Source organism: Meleagris gallopavo, chromosome 4, assembly GCF_000146605.3.
Source record: "Meleagris gallopavo isolate NT-WF06-2002-E0010 breed Aviagen turkey brand Nicholas breeding stock chromosome 4, Turkey_5.1, whole genome shotgun sequence".
Lineage (NCBI taxonomy): Eukaryota > Metazoa > Chordata > Aves > Galliformes > Phasianidae > Meleagris > Meleagris gallopavo.
In genome coordinates this window covers 69,263,646-69,280,508 of record NC_015014.2, presented here as the reverse complement: position 1 = coordinate 69,280,508, position 16,863 = coordinate 69,263,646, and the positions used below count along the sequence as shown (strand labels likewise).

Sequence of the window (16,863 nt, the reverse complement as noted above, 5' to 3'; positions counted from 1 at the left end):
CAAAACCAAACATTTTGTTACAAGACATATTGTAAATGGGTACTCTATAGAAGTGAATTTAATAACGCTCACATATTGGTCATCTCAAGTGACAGTTCCCGAGGTATTGGAAATTTTAAATATAGGACGCATCTCAGAGAGTAGCTTTATAAGATTTTATAAAGACTTTATTATAAGATTTTATTTTAATTGATTTTGTCTGTAGAGCACTGTTTTTTATCTCTACTTTGTAACGATGGAGATTCTCACATACATTTTCATACTGCGAAAGTAAACCTACTTAAAGGACAAGGTCATTCCTTGGTAATGAAAACAAAAGGTGAGAAGGAACATAGGTAAAAGAAAGAAGGCATTGCCTTTAGAATTTCTCAAGAGGTATTTCAGCTTGCAACTTTTAGACTAGAAAAGCAAAAAAAAGAGCAGGAAGACAAAATAGAGCACTCTTCTCTCAGAGTGCTCTTCAGAAAGCCTTCTTTACATGTTAAACAGGTGGGGAACTGGATCATGCCATCTCCTCCTGTTCTTACACTAATGCTGCTTTGTCAAGCTAATTATTTGAATTTTAAACCACAGCTTTTGACTCACGATTGCATGATACTGTAGTTACTCAGGTGGTTGTACAGAAACTAATCTAAATCGAGGCATACAGATGTATTCAACCAAGCTGCAGTAAGTGAAATGGTAATACTGCTAAGTTCATTAGACAGTCATGTTACAGATATTGAATAATTAAAATTAAACAATCATCAATACAGCATCAGAATGCAGAATTTAGCGTAAGAATACCTTAAAAGAAAATATATAGGCAAAATTTCAGTGTTTGCCAAGAAACCTATAACTTAGTCTATGTTGTCACTCTTCATAAAGGCTAAACATAAACTGTGGGAAAGGTCAGATCTCAACTCTGTAGCCTAATGTATAGGGCTTATTTAGGAGCAAAAATGAAGAGCAATTCCAAACAGTTTGTATGGATCTCCCTCTTCCATGCTAATTGATCACAATAGGTCCCACTGTCATGTAAATCTTTCAATACTTTAAAGAAAAATAATTACAATTACACCTGAGGAAAAGTTGGTATTGTGTTCAGTTCAAGATGCTCTCACCACAAGAAATATAATCGTTTGTCTTCCTACTAAGTCAGTCAGAGCTGAAACACTGACCTGTTCAAGACAGTAAAGAACAATATTACTAAACAAGTAGAGAATTTTAAAGTATTTGGAAATATCTTATTTAGATTTCTCTTTTAAATTTAACAATCCTGAATTGAGCTTGAACACTGCCTTAGACATTTAGTCTTTCTTTTAGATTTAGCTTCACATCTGTAGAGGAAAAGAAATTGATAGAAGGTGAGATTCAAGGATTAAAACTTAAGGCCAGATACATATAAATGGAGAAAAGAGAGTTAGAGTAAGAACTCTAGTAGAAGATGAGCCAAGCTTGAGAGTTTTATACGGTGTATTTTCTCAAAGATAACAGGGTTTCTTTGGATTTTAGGCATTAGATAGCAAGGAAATTTTGAATCTTTGTAAGACTTAAACAAGCTTCTTAGCTATAAAGAAATCTCTGAGAGATTTGATCTGCCAGATTCCGATAGAGACAAGGATTAATGTTTGTACAACAGCCCACCACAATATATTTCTGTTGGTTTGTTCACTTGTCTTCCGAAATTTTTCTTCACGTTCCTGAAGAAAAAAAGAAAAAACATAATTATTACATACCAACCTCTGCATGTTACATACTACTATCCTATTAACTAGACATGCACCCCTCTTCTGCATAGTAGTAAGCATGTTTGGTTGGTTGGTTGGTTGGTTGTTTTTATAGATAAAAATGAACATTTCTTCTTATTTATACGTTGTTGTATGTACAAATAAAAGCTAAGAAGCAAACGCACTTCTGTTCTGAAGCAGAAAGGCAATGTTTCCCTTGTTGCTAAAATACATTACTGTTATTTTGATACATTGATATATACTTATATCCCATAAATACATGCTTAAGACATTAGGTTTGCAGTCACTCCACACTGCAGTCAAGAAACTATTTGCAGCCAAATTTACTTTGTTAGGGAACTAGTTGATAAATTGTAAACACAATCTGATTGCCCGCATACATGTAGAAAAGTGAAGATAATGGGTGCAGTCTTGTTTGAAGGAGAGCCTTATCTGTAATGGAATGAGGATATATAAATCACATTCAGTCATTTCCTTAGCCATTGCAGTAAAGTTTACACACAAAGACCAGCATGGAAACAACATCTGGCAACACCATCCGCAATGGTACCTGCCACCTGCTCCACTGCTGTTATTGGCTCTGGCCAAGAAAACTATGTTTGGAAATTCCTTCTTTAAAACAACACCTGCTGTTATAACCATGAATTCATAGTGATTAATTACTTTTATACTGTTCTCCTTTATAGTTTAGAAATATTTTGTAAAGTAATGTGGGATGTTTGGGTTAAATTTTGGGTTTTTTTATGGCTTGGCAAAACATAATACTGCAATTAAATAATAAACCTCTCATTACTTAATAATTAATAAACCATTACATAATATTCTTTAATATTTATATTCAGGAACATACATACTCTTTCATAGTTTTGCTCTTTGGATATGTGATGAATTTGCTCAAGGAGATGTTCTATTCGAACATTAACTTTATTCACTTTGTCTTTGGCTTGAATAACAGCTTCATCCAGGAAATGTTCTCCAACTCTAATGTCCAAATGGATACGCTGAGAACAAAAAAACAATATTCTCATTACCGTGTCTTCTTGATTTCATAATTCCTTAAAAACAGCAGACAATTTCCTGTTACGCTCATTACAGAAAAATAGTTCTAAATGCTTATGGAAATCCTTCCTAAAGTAAGAATCAGATGGAATATGTAAAGTGTTTCTTAATTTCGTTTTAAAATTAACTATGCAAATTTTAAATCTTCCTTAATTATTTAGGACACTGTTTTATACTAGTACTGCTTTAACCATTATGAAAATATTTTCTATTCTCTGCTCAAATTAGTTTTTAAATGTTTTCTGAAATAATTCAATTTAAGACAGTGAAGCCATGCAATAGCATTAAGATAAGTAGTTTTGTGACAGTGTTTGTGTTAGTCAATCTCACATATTGATCTTTCTGAATCCAAACTGTTGTTGTTATTGACCAGAATCCTTCCAAATTCAAAGCACTTTGTAAACATTAAATCAATCTATAGTTATTAATTTTACTTCTTTATTCTTGAATTAGGTATCAGAATTGTCTTTTCATCATTTAATATTCATAATTATAAATATTTTATCTTTAATCGTGAGGAAATGTTGAATTTTCTACTAGAAATTAAACTTCTCATCCATTTTATAAGCCCTGAAGTTTGTATACAATCAACAGTATTACAACGAAGAATATTTAGGAAGTACACCTACCAGTTTACTTCCTGCAAATGCCACAAGTCTTGTGGAGTTTGATTGTAAACAGATAACATGCTCCCCAGATAGATAGGATGTGAATGAAAATGTTGCTGTTGGCCCATAAAGTTTTGACAAAATTACCTGTAATTTAGATACAATATATGTTGGATATGTATAATATAGATATTAATAAAATAATAAAAAGGAGCATTCTGAAATGAATGTAAAAATCACTCAATGAAAAATTACTCCTGAAAACATTGAATTTATCTGAAAGAATAATAAAGAATTTAATCTCATAGTAAACATTGAAATGCTATGAATGTCTGTAAGGTACAAAACCTAATGGTCTCTGAAGCATTTCAAGTTTGAAAACTAAGAAACTAAGACTTTGTTTAGGCATCGAGTTATTTGCCCTTTGGTGAAAAAGCTCAGGAGCTCATGGCAACACAAGCAGTTGCTATGCATGATGGATTTGTACAGCCTAGTAATCTAGTCTTTTATAGTTTGTTTTATTATTAGCCTTCCTGTCTGCTGCTCAAATACCATTTTGCTTCATTAGTGAATTTCCATTATTTTATAATCTGGCCTGTTTTCTCAGTTGTAGCTTACTAGTCTTTATGACATAGTTTTGCAGTTCTGGTACACATGCAAAAATTGTCCAAAAAACTATGAAGGATTCCGTATGTTTTTTCAAATATGCCATTTCTGTTTATTCTGATAACAATCATGAGGTGCTTACACATTTCAACATCAAAATACTGAGCTGGCTGATGGATTATGGATTTACTTTTTCCCCAAAACATCCGTATTTTTTGATAGTTTTGCCAGTATCAGAAGTCAACACATGAATCACACAGAAACATTCATAAAGAATATTTACCTCAGCAGTAGGAGTTGTAACAGTCACAAACATTCCTAAGCCAGGAGCAGAGTCAAGAAAGTCTTGTTTATGCATATCCCACTTCTGTACTTTGTAATTCCCTGAATAAAAACACAGATAAAAATCTGTTAAATAAAACATAGCTTAATATTAAACATCCTTATTGCTTTTTTCAGCAACAATATAAAGACAAATGATTAGCAATAAAATAATACATGTATTTCATGTACTTACAAATGAAACTGCTCAGGAGGCATTTTATAGCAGCGTGAAGTGCAATGAATTTTTACTACACTAGGAAATCTTAGAATACTAGAAAAAAGATTGATTAACAAGTGATACTTTTTTATTATTTCTAATGCTCTGGCAAGATCAGCATCCAGAGGACATGCTGAGACCACCAGAAGAGAAAGTATACTGTATGCAAATCACATTTTTTAAATTGTCTTTCATATTTATCACATTATTTGCAAAACCATTATATATTTATTTTGACTATCACCTTTCAATCTTACACTTCACGTGCTGTACATGCATTTAATATATTTGTGATATCCCAGATTGAATAGAACTTCAGTATATCTTGAATTGTTTTTTTCCAAAACACTGTTAATTAAAAAATTCTGATATGAATGGATCATAACATAATTTGAAGACTTTTTTCTATGTTGGGTCACTTAAGCTCTCTGGAAAACTTGCTTTATGTAATCTATACTCCAAATATGTGAGGACATGGTGGCTTGTCACTGTTGTAGGGACTTGTAGTGGGCCCTCTTTCTTGTCACTGTAGTTTTACCATATTCATCAGTCACATGTTTTTCTGTTAAATTCCAAACTAATTTTCATAGAACCATAGAATCACAAGGTTGGAAAAGACCTATTAGATCATCTAGTCCAACCGTTCTCATTACCACTGCTACCACAGATTTTATTATTGCATAGGTTAGATCATCATATAGCAAAGACAGGTACCTACCAGTTACCAGCGTGTCACTGGGAACATCTTCAATTACACATTTCTCTTCTCTTTCTCCACTATGAAAATACAAAGCAAGTGAAAAAGAAATGCAAAGGCTCATAAGAAATCCGATTAATTGGCTTTTCATTATTTTTATGTATCCCAGTTGTACTGCTTTTGAAGATAACTACAGAAGTATGTAGTCCTGTGGTTTTTCCTCATTTGCTGCTTATCAGTGTGTGTGTTTGAAAGAGAGAAAAAACTATGAGAAAATGCAGCTGGTGGTTACACATTTATAAATAACCACAGCGTGTTCTGTAGAATGAGATAACAAGAAAGCTTGTAAAATCTTTATTATTTCCCAGCAACTAGATTAAAATTTTATTTTATACACATACAGTAGTATGAAACTTGGAAGCATCTCTCAAGTACTTGAGACTGGTTCTCTATTAGCAATCGCACTGGCTATCTCTTTCCATAAAATGCTCAATGTAACTTATATATCTGATTCCTCTCCAGTGATAATGTGCTATAAAATTTCACTTCTCTGTTATTTAGAAATCTTGTAATTTGCAACCTAAATCATCATCATTGCAATATCTGTACATAAGTCATAGGGACTACATTAAAAGGCTGAAAGAAATAGGAAGTAAAGAACCTGAACAAAAAATGAATTTGAAACAATAATGGTTATGGTATAACAGAAAAAAAAGTATTGAATTAGCACTTTATCTAAATAAGATTATTTACTTAACTGTTTTTTCTTTGATACTGCGTAATAAATTCTCTGAAGAAAGTTGTATTGTAAATCAAATAGTTATTGAGATTTTTATTATTATCCTTTGTACCATTACAAACTAAACAATCTATATGGCTGATGACAAACTCAGTTACTACTCAAAATGAGGGAATATGCGGGCGTTTTACAGCACAAAGTACCCACCTTTGGGGTAATTTCCAGTTGGGAGGACCCAATTTTGAATTCAGTTTCCCATTCAGAAGATCCCTGTGCTCCTGATGCACTACTGATATACAAATCACATCTCATAGCCATCAGATCCTGAAGAGCCTCAAGAGTGAAGTTAGGACTTCATTACTACTTTAGCATTTATCCATCAGAATAAATTTCTGATGGAAATTCTGTTTTGATGGGATCAGAACAAATAAGAACAGATTGTTTAGAATCTGATTGCATAACGGGACTCTCCAGAACAGGGCGTTCTTGACTGACATGCACCTGCATAAATTCTCATGCCTTTCTGCACCTGCTAGAAGAACACGTTCGGCTTCAGATTGTGAATTACTTAAGCAAGAGCCCTTTAGCTTTTTATTGACTTGAGATCTCTAAAAAAAAAAAAAAATGTTCCAGTGAGAACAAAAGCAAGGCGTACAAGGGGACATCATTTGGTCCTTTATCCAAACACATTTAGGATAGACACTTCCATACATAGGCTAGCGTATGCTACCATAGTAGGGCTGCTGGACTTCAATCAAACAAGGATAAATCAGTCTCCAGGCAACCAGCTGTGCAGTATATGAAGAGCTTTTTATTTCAGTCATTTAGAGTACCTGTAAATTATCATGGACAAAATTTCTTTCACACATCATATCCCATTAAACAGGATTCAGCTGATTTCAAGAGTGAAATTTTCTGAGTGCATTAGATATTGTCATGGAATAGTCTGAGTTATTTTATAGGTTGGATCAGATTTAATGTTCCCATAGCACTTCAATTAATTACCTGATATTGGCAGTATCCAGCACTGATATTTTTCAATATTAGCAAATGTCATATCTTTTGTTCATACCCATTTTATTATGCTGGGGACAGTCCTCATAGTGATGAGAAAGGCTGGCCTACACCTTCCCTCCTGTTCTAGAAGTTAGGAACTCACTAGTATCTGTGATTGTGCTTCACTTCTGCAGCGTGGCTAGAACACTGGAGCTGTTCTGCAGTGAAGCCAAGACCACGCATCCCTATAATGATATTTAACAAAGGACACACACACTCCCCAGGAGCCATCCCAGTCCTTTTGGACTATCTGGAAGAACTAAATGTACAGTCCACCTAAGGCTTACATAGCCAGCATTTACACTACAGTATGTGAGAGATCTTTTCAGTTCAGTTCACCAATCACATCGGTCCCTCATGTATCCTCACTTATCACAAATATACTTTTTCCTAGTCAGTAAGCACCAAGGCTCTGGATGTCTGCAGAAAAGCAACATCCCACAAATAATAATAATAATAATAATAATAATAATAAATAAAATAAAATGTAGACTGCTTCAGATGGCATTGCTACTCATCAGAAAACAGAAAGATCAAATGTCCTTGAATTCCCTATGGTAGTGGACAAGCTTTACTCAGTCATGAGATACCCTATTGCACTATGGGTACTGAATTTGGTGTCCATGTGTTTTGTAGAACCACTGTTTAAGTCAGGGTGACTTTTTTGCTGCTACACTTACCTTTAACCATATCTTCTGTTGCTGCAAGAACGTCTGCTCAGACAGCGAACATGATTTTTCCTACATAACATTATTGCTTTAAAAAACTATATTTTGAAATCCATTTTAAGTTTATTCCCTAAGTGTTTTCTGAGATTAGTTTAACCCAGAAATTAATTTACCTATTTCCTCCCCTAAATCTTATGTGTTTAGGGCCATGTTATCTTGGCTGCCAGCCATCAGTAACACTGCACATAAGGGAAAAGTAAGGAAGAGATTCTCTGTGTTTCTTTGCTGTCTCAGAACTGTAAAGATAAATCTAAAGCTGTGCTCAAAGTACAAGTAACGAAGCAATCCCACACATATCCCTCTAATCAGTTTAATAAACATACATCATGAGAAATGCGTTCTATCATAAGAATAGTCTTCAGTAGAACTCACTGTGTCCAGTCTTGTCAAGAAATGTCCTTGTTCCCAGTATTTCTGACACTGAAATGTGTTGTCTTATTGTATATTTACTTCCTTTTCTATTCTATCTTCTCCCAAAAAACTTTTGGCATCAGGAATTTGAGTAAATGCTGGGACTGCTCCAGTATTGCATCATATCCTATAAGGCTGAAATCCTCTATTCACACAGACAACTACAGATTGCAGATATTTTCTGCCTGTCTTATGTATGTTTTTCTGGAAATGCAAAGAACCAAAACTCCAGTGTTTAGAGAACTTCTAGAAAAATACTACTAATACCTTGCACTTCAGCAAAACCTTATGGGAGTTTAGTCTAAAAGCAGTTGATGTGTCAATTTGAATTTAGTTTCTGTCCTCAGAGCATATTTAAGTATATGCTTCTGTATTCTTAGATGGAGATAATTGTTTAACTATGCACTAAATAATGTAGAAACTGCTATTTTTAGCTCTAACAACTGTGCATTCATCAGGATTTCAGGACCAACTTAGATTAGCCTGATAATGTTTCAAATTCCCTTGGGAATTTGCAAGATTTATTTCCCTTTACATGTTTCTGCTCCACAGAGAATATAGGATGCTCTTGTAGTTGAAAATTCCAAAATGAACCTATGCAACCCACTGTCTCCTGTTCAGTACTTTAGCTTTAGTGTGTTTGTAGAATTGCAATGTGCTGTAAAAGTTTTGTGAGTTGACTGTAAATATCTTCTATTGAACAGTCTAATTTCAAAATTCGTTTCTTAGATAGTTGTCACAATTCTTTATGGGATACAGATCATCTTGATTCTATAATAAACATTTATATGAGCATTAAAGCTTGCCATCTGGAGTGTTTTCTGACATACCGTGTTTTGTTAGATATGTGTATACCTCTGTCTTAGATAATATTAGAATCTCATTCAGTTTTCTCTTTGCAAAGTTTAGAGTGACACAAATAGCGACAAACACATTTAAAGAAACATGGACACATTTACTGCATACACGGAGAGAATTATATAATTTCTATTACAGCCAACAGTGCTAATGTCTTAAGAACTATTTTTCAGACAGTTGCCTCATTAGGGGCACACACCAACCATCAGTCAAGTCTGAAATCTCAGTTAAGCTTTTAAAGTTAAGTTTTTCTACTGCTATCCAAACTTCTGTTTTTTTTTTCTAGTAATTTTGTTGGCTGAGTGTCCTCATGGTAGATATTCTTCTCACTTTTGAAGGGAAAAAAAAAAAAAGACATTTTCATGTATTCATAAGCCTTAAGATGAGTTTACTCAGTCGTGTTATTGTCTTAGCCATACTGCAAAAAATCTGGTCACTCTGATTTACAGAAGTAGTTTCTGAAGAAAGGCAAGTAAAACATGTTTAGAAAGACAACAAAATAGCCAATAAATTATAATATACATAATTTAGAGAAAAAATTAATTTCTAGGTATAAATAGTTGTAAATCAACAAATTACAGTATTTAAGAATGTTATTAGTTAAGATTTTTTGATTGAATGGTTTTCACATCTGAAGCAAAATCTTTCCAAATGTCTTCTTTTCTACCACTAGAGGGTACTCCAAGAACTTAGAGTGTATAACAGAGATTTATTTGGGTTTTCTGATCTGTAAATGATGAAGTACTGTTGTCATACTGAACCTTAAGAATGTAACACCCCAAAGTCTTGATACTAAACAGCAACTTTCAAAACCAGTCTAATATATCTTTTCAGCAAAATAGTGTGGCATACCTGAATTATAAGGAACACTGAATGACATGTACTTTAGGTTTAGTTACACTTATCTTACTTTTAAATTATCTAAATTATTATCTTTTCTTTATTTCAGACACAATTATCTGGTTCACATCCTGCTTCTTCTTCCAGACTTGGACAAGGAGTTCCATCATTAGCAGGGTGAAGAACTACAAAACGAGTTCTGATCTTGGTCCCTGTTTTTCTGCAAGGACCTCTGCAGAGACCCCAGGAAGACCACTGTGAAACTTCACAGTCCAGTGGTGTTTCTGGAAAATACACAATAAAAAGGTAACTGCAAAATTTTCTGCTGAAGGCAAATACATAGTTGGCAAAGCATTAAGGAATGATGATCAAGTAGAATCCTTTCTTATACAAAAATACATGTGATATTAATGAAATCCATATGTTGCCTTTTAAATAAAAACGTCTATTTTCAACTCCTAAATTCAAGGACATTGCTATTATTTTTACTGCAGCCAAGAGACTGTCAGAGGTATCACATCAATAGTGCAGCAGATTTTTTATTGAATTGAAAATGTAGCATTTTCATCCCAAAATGTTTTAAGTGATTACATTTAAAAAATATTGCATTCAAAAACACAGTGTCAATTTTATAATTTATTTGTCATTGAATTGCTTAGAAAAAACACTGGAATTAAAGTGGGCGTTTTTTTTTATCTGGTTTATTTATGTACATTTCTGTTACTTTGGAGGGATATGTTGTTCCTGTACTTAGATCGGATTCCAGTTAACTCCTGTTCATTTAATTCTTGCTTCAGAAGCAAGGAAAGTTTCATTTTTTAATCAGGAAATCTTTTTTGGTACATGTCCTAGAGTTCCCTTTGCCAATAAAAGTTATTCTGTAACTAGAAGCCTTTTAATACTAAAAGTGTTTTCAATGTAGTTTTACTGCAATTAAAGAAATCAGAAACTCAAATATACTTTGCATAACATAAACTTCCACTGAAAATACCCATCATAAAAAGAAAAGGTGTTTATTCCTTAAGAGGCTAAATAAAAAACACTGCTGGTCACAGGAAATTGCATCAAATCTTTGTATTACAGCATTTGAGCATAAAACAGCTGTGCACAAGACCAGCTTTAAATGCTGTACTGAATATGTGACCTCTGGTATAAATTTCTGGTTTTACAATGGAACTGACTGCTTCTGTTACAATAATCGATTCTCATGCTTCTAACAGGAATGAGCAACATGGTTTGATCTCTGATAATTAGATGTGTCCTTTTGCTTCTGGAATATGTTTTTGATAAGACTGATTTACTGGTTAATATGCTGAAAAGTAGAGATACATGATTTAAAATGATTCCTGAAACACTGTACTTTGCATGAGTTGTATTACATTTATATGCTAAAATGTTCCTTTCATAGGTTGCAGGAAAGACGTAAGATTCATAGCACTCACTTCAAAATTGTCTTGTTTACTAATAGAAAAACATTTACTCAAACTTCGTAAAGAAATGTACTTACACAAGTATAAATTGTGCATTGTTAACTGCATGGAAAATGAACTTTATTTTAGCAATCATGAGGTGTCTTTAGACACAGCTAGACGTGTTAATCTTCAGACTTATTCTGGAGAAGCTCTTCTTGGAACATGATTTATATAAGGAATGCATTGGAGATTTAGCCCATACCTGTCTCTCAAATAGCATTTGGGATGTCAGTCTTATTCATAACCATTTCTGTTACGCTTTATAAAAAGTTACCATAAAAGTATAAAGGGAATAACTACATAGACACCAACTGCTATCTTTCACACTGAACAAATTTTCTTTTTATTATCCTCCAAACTATCTTGAGTCAGATGTTCCAATGCCACTCTACCTAAACAAGGTTATTTGCTAGTATTTTAAGGAAAGAAAAAAAGAGAGAATGATATTTTTATTTTCAAGATGTCTGTTACTATCACAAATATCTCCAGGGATGCATATAGTATGTACTATTTCTTCTGTTGCATCATCATGTAAGAACTTAAGCACGAGCATTTACTTACAAGTTGCAAAGAATCTGTGGAGTTTTTGATCAGTTTTATTCTGATCAATATTGTTTATTTGTCATAAAATTCACTGATCTATGGTGATACTAAGACTTGAGCAAGCTTCACTGTGGTACAACTCAAGTCTTTGAACCATAGCTCAAGCATGAAATCCATGCCTTATTTTTTCAGAGATTCTCTGTTATGTCAATTGGCTTGTTTTATTTCCCATGTGTGAGTGTGGAAACTATTGCAATGCAAATAGGAGAATATTCTACCTACTCACCTATTTCATCTACATCACCTACCAGAGTGCCACACATTTTTTGAATGAACAGAAATTACTCAATTGAGAAAATCACAGTGCCAATCACTTACCTGAGTATGTGTCAAGTATTTCATTGCTTTTAGCTGGCTGGTTAAGATGAGGTATAGGAAAACCCAACTGGTTTTTCTTTAATTTCACCATTGTTACTTGAGCAATAGGTGGCAAAATTTTGAGTTTGGGATAATAAAATGAGTTTGCTGGGTGGCTTGGAGAGGAACAAGTGATCTGTGAAACAAAAAGGGAACTTTGAAGAAACGCATCATTCTAGTAACAAATAACTGGAAAATCATGTTTATGCATTGTGTTGATTCCTTTTGGCAACTAAGAAAAAAAGGATTCTGTAAGCTCCAGCTCACAAAACTACTTCTGGTAATCCCAGATGGTTTGTGCAAAATACTTCTGAATTGGGCACAATGAATTGTGCCAACCTTTGGATGGAGGATTGGGATGGGAAGTACTAAAAACAGAGTAATGTTTGGAATGGTTTGTTGAGATACCATGGATGTTAATACAAGACAGAATACAAGAGTATTAAATAATAGTATTAAGTATGCTGTAGCAGATGTCATATGTGTACAGGAGGCCAGATGGATTGTTTTCCAGCTTCTCTGTTATTTGTCTCACTGCTCATTAGCACAGCATTTGGCTTTAAAGGAACTGACCTTAACAAAAATAGGGACAGAGTGCTTCCACTATTCAAAACTTTTGAATTAAGATGCTCTGTTTCCCACCACCCAAAAATGACAAAAGCAAAGAGCAAGCAAAAAAGACTGAAAGAAGAGTCACTGCAGTAGGAACAAAGATGTGTTCCATTTTTCCACTAGCTCCTTTCCCTCAAATGTAACAGACTCAGGTGTCAGCAACGTGTTCTAGGGAAAACTCCTCCCCACATGAGTATGTATAATTTCCTACTTGGACTTTTCCTGTTTGGATACATACCAATACCAATTTCTGGAAAATATTTTCATTTCCCTAGTTTTTTAAGAGTTGTTAAAAACAATCTTGGAATAATTATATTGGTGGAATGGGTCCCTTCTGACATAAGCCATTCAATGATTCTATGATATTCTACATAAATAAATGTAAGCCAGTTTTCATGATGCTGCTGTATTTACCCAATAAATTGGAATGATACAGGGAATGAACAAAAGCTATTAATAAATCCAGGTAGAGCAAGCATCAGTACTCTCAAATACTGAAATCAATTTCATGAGAGAATGTCGTGTGTAATTACAGGACAGTTAACTTTGAAGTGGGGGACTCAAAATACAGAGATACGGAGTTCTAATTTATTTGTGCACACCTACCTCTGTAACTGTGTCCTGTGGAATAGTGGCAAAATTTGGGGAGGAAAATGTGAAGCCACTGTCAGTTCCAGCATCGTATGGATATAGATCTACTGATATTTCTTCCATCCAGTGGTCGCCTTCACAGAGGTTTAGGCTGTCAATACCCACAAACCAGTCGGGACTTGGCACAATTCGTACAACAAATGAAACCTTATGAAATAAAACAACCCAGCATTACTTATGGCATTACTTGTTTTGAAATTCTCCAGTACTAGTCGTTGTAACTGTAACTTAACTCTTGAAATAAAAGGGCTTTTATATACTTCTGCTTTACAGAACCTCTTAAGAGCTCACCGAAATTTGACATGCTTTTTTTTTTTAAATAACATTTTTCATTATCATATTTCTACCAATGAGAACTCAAATATTTAACTTTGTGTGCTAGTGACATTAAAAAAAAAAAAGTTAAGGGTTAGTATGTATATTTACTTACTAATGGATGTCTTGAATGCACTTGTAATTCAGTGGAGGTTTGTCCTGTGCCACTGGAAATGGCAGGAGCAGAGAAGATTCCATGCACACTCTGAATTTTCTCTCCAGCTTCTTCTATTTCTTTCATTAATACCCATGCCTCACCCTTTTCAGCAAAATCACGTACACCATTGCTGGCATATTCATTTTTTTTCCACATGCTGTAGTCAGAACTATGAGTAACACCTATTTGAGTGAATACATTGCATGACAGAAAAGTCTGGTTTAGATTGTCCATATTTCTTCAGATACTCTTTTAATTTCTAAGGTTAAACAAATTTGTGTTTAAGCATGAGTGAACACTAAAACATTTGACTTATCACTGTTTATTTCAGCTGTAGCCAATTGAAAACAAATCAATTGAAAACAGTTGTAGATTTTTGAAAGCATTTTGAATATTTCAATTTCTGCAATTTATTCTTAATAACTTCAGCTATTTTCCTTCTTTTCACATTAGTTATATTAAAATCTACTATTGGAGAGAAAAAAAAAAAGAAAAAGGAAAAAAAAAAGAACAGAGATCACAGTGATCAAGAGATTTATCTGATCTTAAAACTGTGCATTTTTCACTTACCTAGCATTGATGACCACTGTGCTGGGGGCCTATAAAGCGGGTACTGTTTGGGGAAGGCAGTCTGACTCCATTTCCCTGTGAAGATTATACTGTACTTTGCAAGTTCCTCTGCTGTGCAAATAGAGTCATCACCCAGAGGCAAGCTGCTGGCATAGCCTAGAATTGTTACAAGCAGCGTCCAGATAACTTTGCAGGAGCAGTAGACAAACATCAGGTTTTCCATTCCCTTCCACACGCAGAGAAAAAAAAATGCAGACACATTAGTCACTCTAAGCTCAGAAAGGAATAAGAGTTACCTAATAAAATGTAACAAAGCATAAGTTTTAACAAGAAGAAAATTCATATCCCAAGCACCAAAATTGTTATGCTTCTAGAAACATACCAATATTTTCAGATTTGATATTTCCAGGCTATATGCTACAAATCTGTAACTGTACCTCGGACAAGTGTTTCTAATGAAAATAAAAATATCCTAACCTTGTTCATAGCACTACCTCTGAGAAAAATCTGTTTCTGATTTTCTTTTGAAACCTTATTAGAGACACATCTTGAATTAATTAGAGTAGCAACTGTTTCTGTGGAAAACATTAGTGGTATATTTATTCTTCTAAAGATTAAATTGCAGGTTACTTTGCCAAAAGACATGATTTATTTTAAATTTGTGTCCAACAAAGAATATTTTATGGCGTAACATTTAAAATCAAATACATTTAAAATATATATAAAGTACTTCTGGAACTGGTGCATAAAAAATACATTTAGATTGCTTCAGACTGTTAAAGCTACAGAATTGTTAAAAAACAATATTTTTTTAAAAGTCGCTGTCAAAGGCTGTGCAAACTTTGTTTTTAAATTAATATGATAATTGCCTCAGACTGTTGAACTCCAGCAATTGTTTAAACCAACAGCCTTAAAACCTTACATTTAAATGCTTTTTTCTTTTGAGAAAACTATGCAAATAGAACTAAAGCACTAGTAGTATATTGATTGATAAAAAAGAGCTGTGAATACTCACTAAATATTTCCTCTGGAGCACTGGTAAGGGGAGAGCACCTGCTTTTGCTGGCAGCTGAGTTGGTCTGCAAGAGAAGACAGTAGGAGTCTTGCTATTTATGCCTGAAGAGGGTCCCTTTGGTCCAACAATTATTGTAATCTTTAGACTTTCCAGGTTTGCAGAAAACATGTCATCTTCTTGCTTGCAATCTTTTTGGACGGACTGCCAGAGGTTTCCTCTGTGTCAACTGGTTCAGGTTCCTACCAGAAGACTGTGATGTCGAATAGACGAAATGCTTTTAAAAAATACCTTGGATTCTTACTAATAGTTTGGATTTTCTGGTGACTTTACAGTTCTCTGTCCTTATTAATGCCTCTAAGCTATACAAATGAACTGATTCCAACACTGGAATAGCTCTAGCAAATACACTTTAAATGAGAAGCATGTTTTCTTGCAAGTTTTATTGTCTGACAGATGCTCCTTCCAAACATTTACAGAGAGCTTGCTCACTCTCACACACCATATGTATGTGTTCAAATAAAAAGGGTGAGGCAGCTAAAAAAGTCAAGAGGAAAAAAAGTTGCATTTCATAATTGCACATACTCACAGACTGTCTCCTGCAAATATGAATTAATTTAAAGTAGTACAGTGTATATTTTTGTGTTCTACAGTACCGTATGCTGGATGATGAAAGGGCTCTGTAACATTGTGGTTTCTTTGGAAAGAGTGGTTTTGGGAAGCACTGAGATTTTTCTTAGCTGTCTTCAGAGTAAAAAATCCCCAAATAAAAATCTCATTATTACAGTTAAATCATACGTCCTCTGCAACACTACTTACATATGTAATACTTACATATACTCACTACAATTATTTGAACTGCCTATGAAAAATTATGCTTCCTGCAGGGACCTAATTAAGAAATAATGTTAAATATTTATTTAAAATCATTTTCCTTAGCACCTTTTTAAAATACCCATAGGAAAAATAAGAGCTTTGTGCCATGCCTACATGGTTAACAAATGCTACTGTTGCTGATCAGCAAAGGAAATTAAGTTCAAAAGTTTACAATGAACCATGAGGAAAGTCTTGCATAGAGCCTTCCTTTGAAATTGTGAGGAATGTTGCTTAAGTACTTTCACAGACATCTAATAAGATGGTACAGCATAGGGAAAAGAAAAGAAAAACAAAACAAAACAAAAAACAATATAATAAAAAGCCTTGCTATTTTTCAGATGGAAATCCCAGGCCATCGTGGGAGT

At 33.9% G+C, this 16,863-nt stretch overlaps 2 protein-coding genes across 3 annotated transcripts; both read right to left on the bottom strand.

Moving 5' to 3' along the window:
• Positions 1–194: 194 nt before the first annotated feature.
• LOC100547473 (transmembrane emp24 domain-containing protein 11-like) lies at positions 195–5,503 on the bottom strand. 2 transcript variants are annotated; one of them, XM_003206011.4, is made up of 5 exons: positions 5,263–5,499; positions 4,287–4,387; positions 3,419–3,544; positions 2,585–2,731; positions 201–1,682 (listed from the first exon to the last, which is right to left on the bottom strand). In XM_003206011.4, the coding sequence occupies exons 1-5, from the start codon at positions 5,390–5,392 to the stop codon at positions 1,533–1,535; spliced, it is 654 nt and encodes a 217-aa protein (XP_003206059.1). In that variant the 5' UTR covers positions 5,393–5,499; the 3' UTR covers positions 201–1,532. The 2 variants fall into 2 exon arrangements, with proteins under 2 accessions (XP_010708921.1, XP_003206059.1); XM_010710619.3 differs by lacking the exon at positions 3,419–3,544 and having other exon boundaries at positions 195–1,682; positions 5,263–5,503.
• A 3,606-nt stretch (positions 5,504–9,109) lies between these two features.
• Positions 9,110–16,094, bottom strand: SPON2 (spondin 2). The gene is made up of 6 exons (XM_003206010.4): positions 15,626–16,094; positions 14,611–14,836; positions 13,999–14,222; positions 13,524–13,715; positions 12,267–12,441; positions 9,110–10,157 (listed from the first exon to the last, which is right to left on the bottom strand). The coding sequence occupies exons 1-6, from the start codon at positions 15,791–15,793 to the stop codon at positions 9,979–9,981; spliced, it is 1,164 nt and encodes a 387-aa protein (XP_003206058.2). The 5' UTR covers positions 15,794–16,094; the 3' UTR covers positions 9,110–9,978.
• Between the last annotated feature and the right edge of the window lie 769 nt (positions 16,095–16,863).

Coding starts and splice junctions, on each gene's coding strand:
- LOC100547473 (XM_003206011.4), bottom strand. CDS start 5,392: ATGAAAAGCCAATTAATCGGATTTCTTATGAGCCTTTGCATTTCTTTT. Junction 4,388..5,262: donor CAGTGACACGCTGGTAACTG/GTAGGTACCTGT, acceptor GTTTTTATTCAG/GGAATTACAAAGTACAGAAG. Junction 2,732..3,418: donor CATTTGCAGGAAGTAAACTG/GTAGGTGTACTT, acceptor TTTTGTTCTCAG/CGTATCCATTTGGACATTAG.
- SPON2 (XM_003206010.4), bottom strand. CDS start 15,793: ATGTTTTCTGCAAACCTGGAAAGTCTAAAGATTACAATAATTGTTGGA. Junction 14,223..14,610: donor ACAGTGGTCATCAATGCTAG/GTAAGTGAAAAA, acceptor TCACTCAAATAG/GTGTTACTCATAGTTCTGAC. Junction 13,716..13,998: donor TGCATTCAAGACATCCATTA/GTAAGTAAATAT, acceptor TTATTTCATAAG/GTTTCATTTGTTGTACGAAT.